This window comes from Macaca mulatta, chromosome Y, assembly GCF_049350105.2.
Source record: "Macaca mulatta isolate MMU2019108-1 chromosome Y, T2T-MMU8v2.0, whole genome shotgun sequence".
NCBI classification, from domain to species: domain Eukaryota; kingdom Metazoa; phylum Chordata; class Mammalia; order Primates; family Cercopithecidae; genus Macaca; species Macaca mulatta.
Genome location: NC_133427.1, coordinates 4260391 through 4280519, shown reverse-complemented (window position 1 = coordinate 4280519; position 20129 = coordinate 4260391). Strand labels below are relative to the sequence as shown.

General features: G+C 37.2%; 1 protein-coding gene across 13 annotated transcripts in view; it reads right to left on the bottom strand.

The window, feature by feature from the left end:
- The window catches only part of USP9Y (ubiquitin specific peptidase 9 Y-linked), a 211387-nt gene that overhangs the window by 72260 nt on the left and 118998 nt on the right, over window positions 1–20129 (bottom strand). For 11 of the 13 annotated variants that reach the window (XM_077989779.1, XM_077989774.1, XM_077989784.1 and 8 more), the window contains 8 exons: window positions 19319–19414; window positions 17669–17880; window positions 15933–16173; window positions 15471–15620; window positions 14593–14713; window positions 5452–5571; window positions 1276–1406; window positions 809–1087 (listed from right to left, as the gene is read on the bottom strand). In XM_077989779.1, coding sequence (XP_077845905.1) covers window positions 809–1087; window positions 1276–1406; window positions 5452–5571; window positions 14593–14713; window positions 15471–15620; window positions 15933–16173; window positions 17669–17880; window positions 19319–19414 — 1350 coding nt within the window. The remainder of the gene's footprint in view (window positions 1–808; window positions 1088–1275; window positions 1407–5451; window positions 5572–14592; window positions 14714–15470; window positions 15621–15932; window positions 16174–17668; window positions 17881–19318; window positions 19415–20129) is intronic. The other 2 variants (XM_077989783.1, XM_015128622.3) reach the window with 1 other exon arrangement.

Below are 20129 nucleotides of genomic sequence, written 5' to 3'. Positions count from 1 at the left end.
GAAACATTTCAAAAAATATATAAAAGCAGAGAAAATATAATAAATCCTCAAATACCCATTATCTAGCTTGAATAACTATTAACAAAAGTTTAAACTGCTTCACCAACTCCCCAAGAAATAAACACAGAATTATACTACCCCGGAATTATTTTGAAGCAAATCTCAGACATTTTATTTTAGGTCAATTATGACAGCATGACTCATACCCAAAATAAACTTGATCAATCTAGAATATACAGACAATCCAGTCACTATCCAAATTTCCCTGATTAACACCTCACACATACCTAAACATAATAATCTGTGTTATTAGTACACAAATTAGTAAAACCATCCTTTATAACATAAGTAAACTCAACGTTAGTTAGAATTGAATTCATCTTCTGCATCCAATCTAAGCACTTCTTGAGAACTGCTGATGATGCTGCTCAAGTCTAACAGCAAAGCAGAAAGAGATTTATAGTCGTGGTGGCAAGAGAGGTTTGCTGCATGGCAATTATATACTCTCCTTTATAATTAACTGTCTTTATGTATCTTTCTGGTATGATTTAACAAAAGATTCAGGTGACGTTTACATTAAACAACTGAAAGTAAAAAAGGATTTAAAGAGACTGGGGAGTTCACTCAAAGTAGCATAGTCAGTAGTCAATCTTTACATTTTGAAAACAAATACAACTTAATAGAAAAAACTCCTAAGATAACATGCTATTTTTTTAATTATTTCCATCATCTACTTAAAAGACACAGAGTTTATATTTATTAAATATTAAGGACTAAATATTTTTAAAAGTTTCTTAACATTTATTACCGGTGTTACGGGGTCTGTACCATCTACAACTGGCTGACAAGCTTCCGCTACAGCTCGAACACGGCCATAGCCAATGGCAGTTAACAACATTTTGGCTATTTTAAGAGCATTTAAATAAACACCCCTTCGAGTTTCCGTATCTGTATTTGGCAAGAAGTTATTTCTTATTAGCATACTCAGTACAAGGGGTAAGCCACCACTTTTCAAGAAGTGAACTTGAAAGTCAGAGGACCCATCAGTTAGAGGCGCACCAGCAGGCATTAACAAGGCATAAACTACCTGGAATAAAAAAAAAAGGAGACTATATTAAAAGGGATTTTAAAAAATAACTTAGTAACGTCTATTTCTCCTCTGATCATTGCTAAGAAATTCTTGACTATTTTAGAAACTTTCTTTACAGTCTTATCAGTGTTCTTGACATTACCATATAATATAAAAATTATATTTTTGCAAAGGCAAAAACCAACCTCTGTTAGGTATAGAACTTGGGAGGCAGAAGGACCAAAGAAAAGAGAGTCAAGAGGTGGACTACGTTTGCCTTCTCCAACTTTTGCATGGTCCAAACAAACAGCTTGTAATTTTTCTACAGCTGTTCTATCTGCAAAGGAAAAAAAGACACAGACTAAAATAAAACGTAACTCATGTGCTATTATTGTTTCACATTTGCCGAAGAGTATTATTTTACATAAATAAAAATCATATCCACAAATCTCAATTAAGCTGAGATCAAATATTATAATTTATAACTAGAACTGGACGGACTGATTAATGATCAATCAGGACTCCTTAACTGCCAACACAAAATATGAAGGGAAGGGTTTCCTATCCAGAGACTTCAAGTCAATATATCCTCCTTCATCCACTGGAGACAGAAAGGAAAAAAAAAAAAACCAAACAATGGAAAGAGAATACAAGCATTGACCACATATAACTGAATAATAAAATGACAAATAATCAATTAAAAATGAGCAAAGGATGTTAACAGACATTTCTTCAAAAATAGACAAATGGTTAGGAAGCAAATGAAAAACTGCTCAGCATCATTAGTCATCAAAGAAATGCAAACAAAACCATATTAACATATCACTTTAACACGAGTAGAATGGATAATCATATTTGAAAAAAAAAATTTTTAAGTAGTATTGGTGAAGATGCGGAGAAACTGTAACACTCCGACCTTACTGGGAGGATCATAAAGCAGTACAGTCACTTTGGAAAAACTCAGTAGTTTCCAATAAGTGAAACATAGAGTTACTGTCATCCAGCCATTTGAGTCCCAGATACACAACCCAGAGAATACAAACATAAGTCCCCAACAAAACTTGTACACAAATATTCAAAGAAGTATTGTTCATAGTAGTTCAAAGCTGAAAACAACCTAACTGTCTATCAACAGATGAGTGGATCAACAAAATCTAGTATACACAAACCATGCTATATTATTCAGCCTTAAAAACAAAACAATTCTGCCACATGCTAAAACATGATGAACTCTGAGGACATGCGTGAAATAAGCTAGTCACAAAAAGAAAAATACTGTATTATTTCACTTACATGAGCTATGTAGAGTATTAAAACTCAGAAAGAGAAAGTAGAATGATGACTGTGAGGGCAGAGCAGCAGGAAGAAATAGAAGAGTTGTTTTTAGTGCATACCAAGTTTCAGCTTTGTGAAAAGAAAAAAATTCTGGAGATTGGTTGCATAACAACGTGAAAACACTTATTACTAATGAACTATACAATTTAAAATGGTTAAGATGATAAACTGTACAGTAACTTTTCCATAATTTCTTTTAAAAAGTGAATTGCCTGCTAATGATAATAGTCAGAAGGCATGCAAGCCCAGTTTGAGGAATATTGTACAAAACTGGTCTTTTTCAATAATGTCAATGTCATCAAAGGTGTTATAATTCCTGATACTGATAAATTCTTCTGTGGTTATATATGAGAATGTTCTTGTTCTAAGGAAACACACTGAGACAGTTAGGTAAAAAGACGTAGGTTATCTGTAACTTCTTCTCCAAATGTTAGAAGAATTAATTATATGGAGAAAGAATGAACAGCAGGTGTGACAATGTTTTAACAGGTGCAGAATCTGGAAGGGTATATGGAAACACTCTGTATTATTCATGATGACTTTGACACTATTACAATGTCAAAAGTTGGTTATATTTTAATAGAAGAAAAAAAAGTTTCAGTGGATCGGGGCAACCATGCAGAAAAGAAAAAACCAAGCAAAACTCAGTAATTGCACTGGAGAAATAAGCTTGCTTGTTGTATAACAACACATTTCTGTAACACCAATTAGCTCATATCCAATCCAATTGGCAAAGAGGATCATAATGTTAGTATAATGTGTAAGCTAAGCTTGGCAGATGGGAAGGCCTCCTCAGCAAGAAGAGTCAGAGAGTAGAAGTATAATTTTCAGATAGAAAGCCATTAGCTTGAGTGCTACATATGTAAAAGCTTTCAGCTCTACTTTAGGAAATTAAAAGGGAACACCTATTCCCATCCTTGCAATGCTCTCAGCTGCTAATGCTTTTTATGTTCCACCTATATGGCAGTCACTCTGTTTCAGAATATTCTTTCATTGAGAATATGCTTTATCTCAATGCTGTTAAGCCAACAATTTCTCTTTTCATTTTGTGCATACTTAATATTTTCCAAAACAGGAGATAATCACACTGAGGTATCTACCTGGGCCATCCAAATTATGCATAGTCAGTTGCTCTTATTTCTAGTAGTACTCTGCTTAAATTGCATGTTGAATGGCAGCCGGGCATTTGAGGCTGAAGCCTGAGCTAAGTGAAGAGGAGGTTATCCAGGCAAGGAAAAGGTTGGTAGAGAAGATAAATAATTGGTAACTATAGGATTAATCAAGTAAATATATTAAAGAATAATACTCAGCCAGGTTCCTCACTCCTGGAGACAAAACTTTCATATAAGGAAAGAGAAAAGAAACAAAAAGAAGCCTGTGGAACTGGACTAAAATTGGAGGTACTGATGTGATCTCATTCATAGATAGATAGATAGATAGATAGATAGATAGATAGATAGATAGATAGACAGACAGACAAGCCTAGCTTTATTATGCTCTGCTTCACTATGCTTTGCAGATACTGTGTTTTATACAAATTGAAGGCTTATGGTAATCCTGTGTCCAGCAAGTCTATCAGCACTATGTTTTCCATAGTATGTGGTCATTTTGTGTCTTGCGTCACATTTTGGTAATTCTCAGAGGATTTCAAAGTTTTTCATTATTATCATATCTGTTAAGTGATCTGTAACCAGCAGTCTTTGATGTTCCTATTGTAATTGTTTCGAGGCACAATATACTGCACCAGTATATCACAGCAAACTTAATGAATGCTGTGTGCACTCTGACTGCTCCACTGACTGGTCTTTCCCCATCTCTCTTCCTTGGGTTCCCCTAAACTGATATACAATAATGCTTAAATTAGGCCATTAATAACCCTACAATGTTCTAAGTGTTCTGGTGAAAGGAAGAATCACACATCTCTCACTTTAAACCAAAAACTAGTGATTAAGCTTAGTAAGAAAGGCAAGCCAAAAGCTGGAACGGATCTCTTACACCAGTTAGCCGGGTTGTGAATGCAAAGGAAAAGTTCTTGAAAAAAATGAAGTGTTGCTCCACTACACACAGGAAAGATTAGAAAGTGAAACAGCCTTATTGAAAAGAAGAAAGCTTTAGCTGTCTGGATAGATCAATAACAGCCACGCCTTCCATTAAGCCAAAGCCTAAACCAAAGTGAAGCTCTTACTTTCCCCAATTCTATAAAGGCTGAGAGAAAAGAATGCTGCAGAAGAAAAGCTTAAAACTAGCAGAGGTTAGTTCATGAGGTTTAAGGGAGGAAGCAATCTCTAAAACATAAAAGTACAAGTTGAAGCACCAAGTGCTGACGCTGAAGCTATAGCAAGTTACCTAGAATAGGGAGCCAAGATAATTGACGACGGTGTCTAGAGTAAATGGATTTTCAGTACAAATAAAACAGCCTTGTAGTAGAAGAGGACTCCATCCAGACCTTTCTTAGCTATAGAGGAGAGGTTAATGCCTGGCTTCCAGGCTTTATAAAACAGGCTAATTCTGTTGTTAGGGGCTAATGTCACAGATGAATTTAATTTGAAGCCAATTATTTATTTACCATTCCCAAAAATCCTAGAGTCCTTAAGAATTATGCAAAATCTCCTTCATCTCTGGCCTACAAGCAAAATAACAAAGCCGGGATGACAGCACATCTGTTTACAGGATGGCCTATTGAATAGTATAAGCCCACTGTTGAGATCTACCATGCAGAAAAAAAGATTTTTTTCAAAGTATTACTGCTGATTGACAATGCATCTGGCTACCCAGGAGCTCTGAAGGAGATGTACAAGAAAATGAATAGTGTTTTCATTGCTTGCCGACACAATGTCCATTATGCAGCCCATGAAGTAATTGTGAGTTTCACTTTATCACTTAAGAATAGCTTGGTATGGTAGCTTACACTCATAATCCCAGAGCTTTGGTAGGCCAAGGCAGGCAGATCACTTGAGGCCAGGAACTTAAGACCCAGCCTGGTCAAAACGGTGAAACCCCATTCCTACTAATGATACAATAAATAAGCTGCACGTGGTGGCACTCACCTGTAATCCCAGCCACTTGGGAGGCTAAGGCGGGACAATCGCTTGAACCTGAAAGGTGGAGGTTGCAGTGAGCCAAGAGGGTACCACTGCAATCCATCCTGGGTGACACAGTAAAACAGTCTCAAAAAAAAAAAAAAAAAAGGATTACATTTTGTATGACTATAGCTGCCATAGATAGTGATTCCCTGTTGAATCTGGGCAAAGTACATTGAAAGCCTTCTGGAAAGGAATTTCCCTTCTAGATGCCACTAAGAACATTCACGATTCATGGGAAGAGGTCAATATAACAACATTACCGGGAGTTTGGAACAAGTTGAATGACTTTGAGACATCTGCGGGGGAAGGAACTACAGACACAAGTGGAATAGCAAGATAACTAGAATTAGAAGTGAAGCCTGAAAATGTGACTGAATTGCTGCAATCTCACAATAAAACTTTAACAGAGATGAACTTGCTTCATACAGCTGAGCAAACAAAGTGGTTTCTCGAGATGAAATCTACTCCTGGAAAAGATATTGTTATGAATACTGTTGAGATGACAACAAAGGATTTAGAATATTACAATACATAAGCTTAGCTGATAAAGCAGGAGCAGAGTTTGAGAGGATTGACTCAAGTTTTGAAATAAGTTTTACTTGGGGTCAGATGCTATCAAATACTATCCCAAGCTACAGGGAAATCTATCCAGAAAGGACAGTCAATAGCAGAAAAGTTCACTGTTGTCTCCTTTTAAGAAATCACCACGGATGTCCCCAGCTTCAGTAACCATCACCCTGATCAGTTAACAGCAGTTGATGTTGAAGCAAGACCCTTCACTGGCAAAAAGTTACAATTCGATGAAGGCTCACATGATTGTCAGTATTTTTTAACAAAAAGTATTTTACAGACTACAGTACAGTGTAAAATAACTTTTATGCGCACAAGGAAACAAAGAAACTTCTTCGACTTGATTTATTTAGAGGTACACTTTATTGTGGTGATCTGGTAATGGAAACCACAGTATCTCCAAGGCACATATATAGACATACACATATGGTAGATTTTATTTACATGTTAAGAGAGCCCATATTTTATCTTCTACGTAACATTTTACACTAAAACAATCAGTGATCGGTAAATGGCCAATTTAGTCTTGGAGCTGAAAAACTGGTGCATTTGTAGGCCAAGAAATACAGGCCATTTAATGACAGTAAGTTAAAATCAGATGCTATTTATACAAAAATAGCAATTTCTCACAGCTAAAGAAACTACTCTTTCAACTAACCAGATCTGTTGATTACTTGGTACACACAATAAACAAAAAAATCAAAATAAAACTACCATTCCAAGGCACTTCATCATTAGATTTCAGAACTAAAGAGTTAAAAACAAAGCTTCTAGAGAGAAAGTTAAGACACAACAGGCTCAGACGTCCCAGCAACCAATATTGCTATGAAACTGCCGACGTTCTACTTTCAACTCTATGTTCAACCTACTCCAAGTAAAAAAATAGAAAAAAACAAAACCAAATAATAAACTATTGCATGTGGGAGTTTAGCTGTCCCAAAAAGCAATGTCTTAACAAAAAAATCTTAACTTCCATGTATCAATTTTTAGGAGGGTGTGCTTCAGCAAAATGAAGACTGACTCAAGAAAGATGTAAGACCAAGGAGAACAAAAGATCACCAAAGGAAAAGCTGTATACGTAAGTTCTAGAATGACAGCTGTGTCAAAGAGAACAAAGCACAAGGGAGCAGGAAGATGAAATGCTCCAAGACAACACGATATAACACATTTGACCACATGAACAATTGTTTTAGGAAGTTACTGGAAGGAATATGAGAAAATACAGTAATTAACACCAAGAAAACCAAGCAAATGATAAGGGCAATATTAAAATCTAGTATAATGAGGTGTGAGTAACTTAGGAGACTGTAGTATTTTCAAATTGTCTTAAAAATGTGAACAATGCAGATAGATTTAAACAAAAACTGTGACATGACTAGAGAGGAAGGATATGGTAATGTGTAAGACATACATTTTCACAAGTCAATATTTAATATCGAAAACCTGACACACAAAAATAGCAAGGGCATAGTGCTTAGAAATAAACCGTTATATCCAGAAATGAAAGTTAAACCTTGTAAGACCTAGTGATCCATGCCAAGATGGCTGAAGAGGAACAGCACCGGCCTCCAACTCCCAGCATGAGCGACACAGAAGATGCGTGATTTCTGCATTTCCAACTGAGGTACCAGGTTCATCTCACTGGAGAGTGTTGGATAGTGGGTGCAGGAAAGTGTGTGCAGCCCAAGGAGTGAGAGCCGAAGCAGGGCAAGGCACTGCCTCACCCAGGAAGCGCAAGGGGGAAGGGAATTCCCCTTCCGAGCCAAGGGAAACCATGACACACAGCACCTGGAAAATCAGGTCACTCCCACCCTAACACTGCACTTTACCAAGGGTCTTAGCAAATGGCACACCAGGAGATCATATCCCGCACCTGGCTCGGAGGGTCTCATGCCAATGGAGCCTCGCTCATTGCTAGCACAGCAGTTTGAGATCTAACCTCAAGGCGGCAGCAAGGCTAGGTGAGGGGCACCCACCATTGCTGAGGCTTGAGTAGGTAAACAAAGTGGCAGGGAAGCTCAAACTGGGTGGAGCTCACTGTAGCTCAAGGATGCCTGCCTGCCTCTGTAGACTCCACCTCTGGGGACAGGGCATAGCCAAACAAAAGACAGTAGAAACCTCTGCAGATGTAAATGTCCATCTGACAGCTTTGAAGAGAGTAGTGGTTTTCCCAGCATGGAGTCTGAGATTTGAGAATGGACAGACTGTCTGCTCAAGTGGGTCTCTGACCCCCATGTAGCCTAACTGGGAGACATCCCGCACTAGAGGCAGACTGACACTTCACACCTCACAGGCTGGGTGCACCTATGAGACAAAGCTTCCAGAGGAATGATCAGACAGCAACATTTGCTGTTCAGCAATATTGACTCTTCTGCAGCATCTGCTGCTGATACCCAGGCAAGCAGGGTCTGGAGTGGACCTCGAGTAAATTCCAACAAACCTGCAGCTGAGGGTCCTGACTGTTAGAAGGAAAACTAACAAACACAAAGGACATCCACACCAAAACCCCATCAGTACGTCACCATCATCAAAGATCAAAGGTAGATAAAACCACAAAGTTGGGGAAAAGGCAGTACAGAAAAGCTGGAAAATAAAAAGCACACCTGCCCCTCCAAAGGAACACAGCTCCTCGCCAGCAATGGAACAAAGCTGGACAGAGAATGACTTTGATGAGTTGACAGAAGACTTCAGACGATCAAACTTCTCTGAGCTAAAGAAGGAATTACGAAGCCAGCGCAAAGAGACTAAAAACCTTGAAAAAAATTTGATGAATGGCTAACTAGAATAACCAATGCAGAAAAGTCCTTGAACGACCTGACAGAGATGAAAACCATGACACGAGAACCATATGACAAATGCACAAGTTTCAGTAACTGACTCGATCAACTGGAAGAAAGGGTATCAGTGACTGAAGATCAAATGAATGAAATGAAGTGAGAAGAGAAGTTTAGAGAAGAAAGAGTAAAAAGAAATGAATAAAGCCTCCAAGAAATATGGGACTATGTGAAAAGACCAAATCTACGTCTGACTGGTGTACCTTGAAATGACAGGGAGAATGGAACCAAGTTGGAAAACAGACTGCAGGAGATTATCCAGGAAAACTTCCCCAACTTAGCAAGGCAGGACAACATTCAAATTCAGGAAATGGGACACCACAAAGATAATCCTCGAGAAAAACAACTCCAAGACACATAATTATCAGATTCAACAAAGTTGAAATGAAGGAAAAAAAATGTTAAGGGCAGCCAGAGAGAAAGGTTGGGTTAACCACAAAGGGAAGCCCATCAGACTAACAGTGGATCTCTCGGCAGAAACTCTACAAGCCAGAAGAGATTGGGGGCCAATATTCAACATTCTTAAGGAAAGGATTTGCAACTCAGAAATTCATATCTAGCCAAACTAAGTTTCATAAATGAAGGAGAAATACAGTCCTTTACATACAAGCAAATGCTGAGATATTTTGTCACCACCAGGCCTGCCCTACAAGAGCTCCTGAGGGAAGCACTAAACATGGAAAGAACAACCGGTACCAGCCACTGCAAAAACATGCCAAAATTTAAAGACTATCGATGCTAGGAAGAAACTGCATCAACTAATGAGCAAAATAACCAGCTAACATCATAATGACAGGATCAAATTCACACATAACAACATTAACCTTAAATGTAAATGGGCTAAATGCTCCAATTAAAAGACACAGACAGGCAAATTGGATAAAGAGTCAAGACCCATCAATTTGCTGTATCCAGGAGACCCATTTCATGTGCACAGGCATACACAGGCTAAAAATAAAGGGATAGAGGAAGATCTATCAAGCAAAAGGGGGAATAAAAAGGCAGGGGTTGCAATCCCAGTCTCTGATAAAACAGACTTTAAATCAACAAAGATCAAAAGAGACAGACAAGGCCATTACATAATGGTAAAGGGATCAATTCAACAAGAAGAGCTAACTTTCCTAAATATATATGCACCCAATACAGGAGCACCCAGATTCACAAAACAAGTCCTTGGAGACTTACAAAGACACTTAAACTCTCACACAATAATAATGGGAGAACTTAACACTCCACTGTCAACATTAGACAGATCAATGAGACAGAAAGTTAAAAAGGATATCCAGGAATTGAACTCAACTTTGCACCAGGCAGACCTAATAGACATCTACAGAACTCTCCACCCCAAATCTACAGAATACACATTCTTCTCAGCACCACATCGCACTTATTCCAAAATTGACCACATAATTGGAAGTAAAGCACTCCTCAGCAAATGTAAAAGGACAGAAATTATAACAAACTGTCTCTCAGACCACAGTGCAATCAAACTAGAACTCAGGACTAAGAAACTCAATCAAAACCGCACAACTTTATGGAAACTGAACAACCTGCTCATGAATGACTACTGGGTACATAACAAAATGAAGGCAGAAATAAAGATGTTCTTTGAAACCAATGAGAACAAAGATACAACATACCAGAATCTCTGGGACACATTTAAAGCAGTGTGTAAAGGGAAATTTATAGCACTAAATGCCCACAAGAGAAAGCAGGAAAGATCTAAAATTGACACACTAACATTACAATTAAAAGAACTAGAGAAACAAGAGCAAACATATTCAAAAGCTAGCAGAAGGCAAGAAATAACTTAGGTCAGAGCAGAACTGAAGGAGATAGAGACACAGAATATCCTTCAAAAAAAATTGGTGAATCCAGGAGCTGGGTTTTTTAAAAGATCAACAAAATTGATAGACCACAAGACTAATAAAAGAGAGAAGAATCAAGTCGATGCAATAAAAAATGATAAAGGGGATATCACCACCAACCCCACGGAAATACAAACTACCATCAGAGAATACTGTAAACACCTCTATGCAAATAAACTAGAAAACCTAGAAGAAATGGATAAATTCCTGGACACATACACTCTCCCAAGACTAAACCAGGAAGAAGTTGAATCTCTGAACAGACTAGTAACAGGTTCTGAAATTGAGGCAATAATTAATAGCCTCCTAACCAAAAAAAAGTCCAGGACCCGACAGATTCACAGCCGAATTCTACCAGAGGTACAAGGATAAGCTGGTACCATTCCTTCTGAAATTATTCCAATCAACAGAAAAAGAGGGAATCCTCCCCAACTCATTTTATGAGGCCAACATCATCCTGATATAAAAGCCTGGCGAAGACGCAACAAAAAAAGTGAATTTTAGACCAATATCCCTGATGAACACTGATGCAAACATCCTCAATAGAATATTGGCAAAATGAATCCAGCAGCACATCAAAAAGCTTATCTAACATGATCAAGTGGGCTTCACCCCTGGGATGCCAGGCTGGTTCAACATATGCAAATCAATAAACATAATCCAGCATATAAACAGAACCAAAGACAAAAACCACATGATTATCTTAATAGATGCAGAAAAGGCCATTGACAAAATTCAACAGCTCTTCATGATAAAAACTCTCAATAAATTTGGTACTGATGGAATATATCTCAAAATAGTAAGAGCTATTTATGACAAATCCATAACCAATATCATACTGAATGGGCAAAAACTGGAAGCATTCCCTTTGAAAAATGGCACAAGACAGGGATGCCCTCTCTCACCACTCCTATTCAACACAGTGTTGGAAGTTCTGGTCAGGGCAATCAAGTAAGACAAAGAAATAAAGGGTATTCAATTAGGAAAAGAGGAAGTCAAATTGTCCCTGTTTGCAGATGACATGATTGTATATTTAGAAAACCCCATTGTCTCAGCCCAAAATCTCCTTAAGCTGATAAGCAACTTCAGCAAAGTCTCAGGATACAAAATCAATGTGCAAAAGTCACTAGCATTCTTATATACCAATAACAGACAAACAGAGAGCCAAATCATGAGTGAACTCCCATTCACAGTTGCTTCAAAGAAAATAAAATACCTAGGAATCCAACTTACAAGGGATGTGAAGGACCTCTTCAAAGAGAACTACAAACCACTGCTCAGTAAAAGAGGACACAAACAAATGGAAGAACATACCATGCTCATGAATAGGGAGAATCAATATCGTGAAAATGGCCACATTGCCCAAGGTAATTTATAGATTCAATGCCATCCCCATCAAGCTACCAATGACTTTCTTCACAGAATTGGAAAAAACTACTTTAAAGTTCATATGGTTCATACTTTAAAGTCCTAAGCCAAATGAACAAAGCTGAAAGCATCATGCTACCTGATTTCCAACTATACTGCAAGGCTACAGTAACCAAAACAGTATACTACTGGTACCAAAACAGAGATATAGACCAATGGAACAGAACAGAACCCTCAGAAATAATACCACACATCTACAACCATCTGATCTTTGACAAACCTGACAAAAACAAGAAATGAGGAAAGTATTCCCTATTTAATAAATGGTGCTGGGAAAACTGGCTAGCCATAAGTAGAAAGTTGAAACTGGATCCTTTCCTTACACCTAATACAAAAATTAATTCAAGATGGATTACAGACTTAAATGTTAGACCTAAAACCATAAAAACCCTAGAAGAAAACCTAGGTAATACCATTCAGGACATAGGCATGGGCAAGGACTTCATGTCTAGAACACCAAAAGCAATGACAACAAAAGCTAAAATTGAGAAATGGGATCTAATTAAACTAAAGAGCTTCTGCACAGCAAAAGAAACCACCATCAGAGTGAACAGGCAACCTCCAGAATGGGAGAAAATTTTTGCAATGTACCCATCGACAAAGGGCTAATATCCAGAACCTACAAAGAACTCAAACAAATTTACAAGAAAAAAACACACAACTCCATCAAAAGTGGGCAAAGGGTATGAACAGACACTTCTCAAAAGAAGACATTCATGCAGTCAAAAGACACACGAAAAAACGCTCATCACCACTAGCCATCAGAAAAATACAAATCATAACCACAATGAGATACCATCTCACACCAGTTAGAATGGTGATCATAATAAAGTCAGGAAACAACAGGTGCTGGAGAGGATGTGGAGAAATAGGAACACTTTTACACTGTTGTTGGCACTGTAAACTAGTTCAACCCTTGTGGAAGACTGTGGCGATTCCTCAAGGATCTAGAACCAGAAATACCATTTCACCCAGCCATCCCATTACTGGATATATAATCAAAGGATTATAAGTCATGTTGCTATAAAAATACGTGTACACGTATGTTTACTCTGGCACTATTCACAATAGCAAAGACTTGGAACCAACCCAAATGTCCATCAGTGACAGACTGGATGAAGAAAATGTGGCACACATATACCATGGAATACTATGCAGCCATAAAAGAAGATGAGTTCATGTCCCTTGAGGAATATGGATGCAGTTCGAAACCATCATTCTCAGGAAACTACCGCACGAACAGAAAACCAAACACCGCATGTTCTCACTCATAGGTGGTAACTGAACAATGAGAACACCTGGACACAGGAAGGGGAATATCACACACCGGGTCCTATTGTGGGATGGGGGAAGCGGGGAGAGATAGCATTAGGAGACACACTTAATGTAAATGATGAGTTAATGGGTGCAGCACACCAACTTGGCACATGTATACATATTAACAAACCTGCACATTGTGCACATGTACCCTAGAACTTAAAAGTATAATAAAAAAGAAAAAAAAAGACCTAGTATTTGACAGCACAACAGGGTGACTATAGACAATAATAATTTAATTGTATACTTTAAAATAACTAAAAGAATATAATTGATTGTTTGTAACATGAAGTATAAATGCTTCAGGGGATGAATACCACATTTTCCATGATGTGACTATTATACATTGCATGCCTATATGAAAACATCTCATGTACTGTAATAAATACATACAACTATGATACCTAAAAAATTAAAAATAAAAAAATTTTAAAAGAAACCAACAACAAAAAATAGAAGTTACTTGAGGGCTAGTTTTTGACAGAAGGGTGAGGTAGAAGACTGTTGTTCTTCACTGTAAGCCTTTAAAGATCCTGAGTTTCTGAAGTATTAGTTTTCTAAAAAATTACATGCTTCGGCCGGGCGCGGTGGCTCAAGCCTGTAATCCCAGCACTTTGGGAGGCCGAGACGGGCGGATCACGAGGTCAGGAGATCGAGAGATGATCCCGGCTAACACAGTGAAACCCCGTCTCTACTAAAAAATACAAAAAACTAGCCGGGCGAGGTGGCGGGCGCCTGTAGTCCCAGCTACTCGGGAGGCTGAGGCAGGAGAATGGCGTAAACCTGGGAGGCGGAGCTTGCAGTGAGCTGAGATCCGGCCACTGCACTCCAGCCTGGGTGACAGAGCCAGACTCTGTCTCAAAAAAAAAAAAAAAAAAAAAAAAAAAAAATTACATGCTTCTAAGTATTTCCCCATCCATGAAAATATTTTCATTAGTAATACCATGAAACACACATGATCAACATTATACACTATTCCACAAGGTATATTAGATTTGCAAACAGAATTTATTAAAATTTTCTTTTTCATCCGTCATGTAGTTATGAGCATTCTTTCTCCAGAGTAGGGGGATGGACCATTTACTTACCTGGTGGCATAAGTTTCATAAGTACTCTTGCTCCATCTCTAAGAAGTGGCATATTCAGGTTGCTACCTAAGTCTGCAACTTGCCAAAGGAAAGAGATGTATCTGGGATGCATTGACATTATCTAGAATACAGAATGTATAAAATATTTACCTGCAAATGGTGCCACAAAAAGGTTTTTGTTAATGAAAATTTACTCTCTACTCTTCAAATAAGGTTTCTATTGGTCAATCATATTTTTGGATATACCATTTATACTACCCCAAATGACTATTTTCACTTTGAAAAATCCATTGATTCATCATGCAAATTTAATACATTACATATTAAGCTTTCTAATATACTTTGAGTAATTTCATTGCAACAGTTTTCCTATTGTTTTGTAAACTACAGTTTCACATAGTACTTGGAAGCTGATCATACAAAAGGCACCTCACTCCCTCAGGAATTAAATTCCTAATCCAATTTTTTCAGGGACTCAAATCTCCCTAATGCTGAAGTGACTGGTATAACTGCAGGCACAATTTTTAAGAGGCTGAAGGAAAGGCTAAGAAAGGTGTAAGTTGTTGTTCCTTTACATATGAGATATATTTCTAAGAGTCATAGAAAGATAATATATCCAATTTTTCTTTAAAACTGTCCTAAAAGACTGAAAATACAGTACCTTATAGAGCTATATAATACCATAAGCTATAACAGATTAATTCTACCGACATAATTTTATTATAAATTCCTACAACTAAGAAATTCACTCAGAAGTTAACAGTTGACTATACCATTGACATTTTGACCCATTTATGAATCTCTGTAAACCTAAGAAGCTCCTCAGAAAAAGAACTGTTCTACACATTTCTTCATATTTTGCATAGAGAATTACTCACCACCCCAGGCAAACAATTTTCCACCTCTAGATTGGGACCATCATTGTAATGATTACAGTGGTTTCCAGGAGATGCAGTTGAGGAATCGGAAGAGCTATCAGGACTTGATGGCATGTTGGAATTTATTTGCGTAAGTTTGGCTGTAATTAGCTGAAGATAATAGTGTGTTTAGTAGCAAAGACAAGGGAAAACATTCTTAGAATTAATGGAAATTAGATACGTTGAAAGGTTAAAATACACCTTATGCTTTAATTTTAGAAATACACTTAAAAATTACTGACATAACCATTTAATTGTATTTCCTTTAAGTTCTGTGACATCTGTCTTATTCAAGGTTATTATAATCTAGATGCCAACACAGAAGTTTGTACATAATAGATGCCCAACAGACATTTACTAAATAATAAAATATAGCCTCAACATTTAAATTTCATGACTTATTTAAAAGTTGTATTTACTTACAGATTTATCTTTTAAGTTTAATTGTCCAATTAGCTTTCTGTCATCTTCAGAATCTATCAGCTCACCACCCACAAAAAGTTCAATTTTTGTATGGGCTACATTGGCTTTAATACGATTAACAATACATCGCCGTACTGAACCAACTGTGTCATTTGTATGAGACCATATATCCAACTCATCAACCTGTCTGCTCTGGTTTGGAAACCGAACTATAAGAGACAGGTGTTTGCCACGAAATGCTCTGAAAAATAAATAAGTAAATAAAAAGAATTTTAAAAACAGAAAAAACCGCAATTCTATTAAGCAGACTGCTAAAAAAAACAAAACAACAACAAAAACCCTGAAAATTTAGTATTTTCTTATTAAGTCAGAAGATGATAGTTAAAACAGCTTATTTTGTTTTTAGGATCTTTAGAACATCATGCTGCTTTTAAACAGTGAACAAACATCACAATCTTGGAAATGCAATAATCAAATTCTGTTGTTAATCGTATCTCTATGGAGGTTGAAAGAAGCTTCCTACTTATGATAGCTCATAACATACATGAATAATGCTTCAGTTATTTTCATGCCACAAAACTCAACTCACTAAGACAATTTTCAAACACAGAATAGGAGTTTTGGCTTGAACATATCAACAAAAATGCTAAAATGCATGTTTCTGTCAAAATGTACCCCAAAATATTTATTTTGGTAAAATCTTGTTATTTTATTATCTTCTGATAGGTAAGATGCAAAATAAAAAAACAGCATTAAAAAGTAATTTTACAGTTTTTCAGTTAAAAAAGTGGAATCAGGCCGGGCGCGGTGGCTCACGCCTGTAATCCCAGCACTTTGGGAGGCCGAGACAGGCGGATCACGAGGTCAGGAGATCGAGACCATCCTGGCTAACACGGTGAAACCCCGTCTCTACTAAAAAATACAAAAAAGTAGCTGGGCGAGGTGGTGGGCGCCTATAGTCCCAGCTACTCGGGAGGCTGAGGCAGAGAATGGCGTGAACCCGGGGGGCGGAGCTTGCAGTGAGCTGAGATCCGGCCACTGCACTCCAGCCTGGGTGACAGAGCGAGACTCCGTCTCAAAAAAAAAAAAAAAAAAAAAAAAAAAAGTGGAATCAGATTTTCAAAAAATGTGATTGTGCTGGTTCTGTAAACTTTCCCCAAAAGTGGAATTGCCATTAAATTGTTAAAAAGTAACTGACTTTAGTTATGCTTACATGATTTAGTTATACTTATATGATTATTCATATCACATGCTATAGAATTTGTATATAATTTGTGATTATATTAATATCTGACTATTACATCATCTGGTTATTTTATGGTAATTAGTTTTTAAATTTAAAGAAATTTTAGCAAACACCATTTAAAAATATTCCTTCTCATACTGGCTGAATAAGCAGTTCTTAATTTTAAAGAATGTTCAAATAAAAAAATCATCCAACGCAAAGTAAGTGTATCACACTTAATGAATAACAACTTGGAAAAATAAAAAAGACACTATTAACTAATGAGTGAAATACCTTATAAAAATATAAATCAAAATAAAAACATACCCTATCAAAAAACATCTACTTTTTTCAAAGTAAGATATAGTTGTTTTTAAAGGCGAGAATATTGGAATTCAGAAATGAAAACATTCCTCACTTTCCTTTTAACTTATTATTACTTTCCTAAGTAACTTTCTAAGAAAATATCAAATAATTGTAAATTAACACTAGTGATCCACTTCACACAAACCTGGACATAGGTAGAATCATTCTTTCCTTGTGATAATCACTGTCACATTCATTAATGTACTCTTTTAAAACAGTTAATACTCTAACCATTCGAATGGCTTCTTGTCTTGCACAATTAATACTGTTTTTGTCACCATCCAAAACACACAGTGTATCATATGACGCTTTTAAACGGTCAAAGCAAGACTGAATGAAGTCTTCATGGATAACCACCTATAAATAATGGGCCAAATACAGATAATCCAAGTTGTTTACAAACTTAAAAATGAATTGTGACATCAATCTAATCAAAAGCAGTAAAATGTCAATTTAAAGGTAACTCAATCAATATTTACCCAGTAATAAAACACAAGTTTCCTGAAAAGGGAACTGATTACATGAAAACTAGCAAGTATAAACCAATTTTGTTTTTAAAAACTGAATGTCAGCTAGGCGCAGTAGCTCCCGCCTGTACTCCCAGCTCTTCAGGAAGCCGAGGCAGGTGGATCACCTGAGGTCAGACGTTCAAGATCAGCCTCACCAACATGGTCAAACCCCGTCTCTACTAAAAAAATACAAAATTAGCTGGGTGTTGTGGCAGGTGCCTGTAATCCCAGCTACTCGGAAGGCTGAGGCAGGAGAATCGCTTGAACTTGGGAGGCGGAGGTTCAGAGAGGTGAGATCCCACCACTGCACTCTAACCTGGGCAACAAGAGTGAAACTCCATCTCAAAAAAAAAAAAAAAAAGTGAATGTCCAGTCAGGCACATGTGGCTCATGCCTGTAATCCCAACACTTTGGGAGGCCAAAGAGGAAAGATAGCATGGGCCCAGGAGTTAGATGCTAAGTGTCTGGCAGCACAGTGAGGTCTCATCTGTAACAACAACAACGGAAAAAAAAAATTAGCTGGGTGTGGTGGTGTGTACCTATAATCGGAGGTGGGAAGATAGTTTGAGCCTGCGAGTTCCAGGCTATAGCTGAGCTGTGGCTGCACCACCGCATTACAGCCTGGGTGACAGTGAGACCCTCTCTCAGAAAGGCAAACAAACAAAAACAAATGCCTAGACAAAAAGCCAAACTAAGATAAAATTCTGGCCATCTCAACATATGATAACAAATAATTACATTTAAAATTATTTCAATCGGCTGGGCACGGTGGCTCAAGCCTGTAATCCCAGCACTTTGGGAGGCCGAGACGGGCGGATCATGAGGTCAGGAGATCGAGACCATCCTGGCTAACCCAGTGAAACCCCGTCTCTACTAAAAAAGACAAAAAACTAGCCAGGCGAGGTGGCGGGCGCCTGTAGTCCCAGCTACTCGGGAGGCTGAGGCAGAAGAATGGCGTGAACCCGGGAGGCAGAGCTTGCAGTGAGCTGAGATCCGGCCACTGCACTCCAGCCTGGGTGACAGAGCGAGACTCCATCTCAAAAAAAAATAAAATAAAATAAAATAAAATAAAATAAAATAAAATAATTTCAATCACCTAAGGATAATTATTAAAGCAACATTCCTTTAGTCAGCATTGGGTAAGGGAGAAAAGTGGATTAAATAATGAAAAAATATTTTTGATAAGAGTTAAAAAATTATTTTCTAGTTATTTTCAGGTTAAAAAAGATAGTATCCAACAATTTAACCCAACTGTTGCGGATCTTTTTAAGCACTTCAATTCTCACCTGATTGACTTTTAATCTTGGGCCAAGGTTTGTGTATATGTCTTTAAGAAGATCTATAGCTCTGTTAGCAATCTCGTCACTACTCTGAATCACAACCTGGTTCCAAAAATATCACAGTATTAAAACCATTCAAGATACAGTTTAATTTGGTATTTAAATTTAAATCATATCCTTAATTATTTTTAATACAATCTTCAATAATTTAAAGATAAGCTGATTTTGACACTCAAATAATGTCAGTGATCTTAAGAACTGAATGATTAATTAAAAATACAACTTTTCTGAATAAAAGCTGTTTGCTTAAGAATGAAAAAGACACAAATACTTGAAGTGATATTATTTAACTCCTCAACTTGGTAGTCAAGCTCTCAGGTTTTCAAGGGGTAATTCAAATACACTAAAAAGAAGGTGCGAGAAATACTATTTAACATAGAGCTATCCTGATCGCCCCAGGAATTTTTGCACATCTTTACCAATCATTTAATAAAATCGTGTTTTTCAAACTAAGTTTAGAATCCGTACACCTTAGAGTATTTCAGGAATGAAAATTTGGGGAGTTTGAAGAGAGAAAAGAAAAGAATAATGGGAAACTAAGCAAAGAAATGCAAGCTTTCGTCTCTCACTTCAACTACCTGTATATAATTTTTTAATTGACAGGAGTTACTACTAGCTTCAAAACCACTGGGTTTTAATGGAACACCATAGCAAACTTCTCAGTTTACATAAAGTTTGTCCACAGAATAAGTAAATAATAAAACCCAAAATACAAGCTGTGACACAACAGATTAGATATTTCAAGATGGCAACAAGA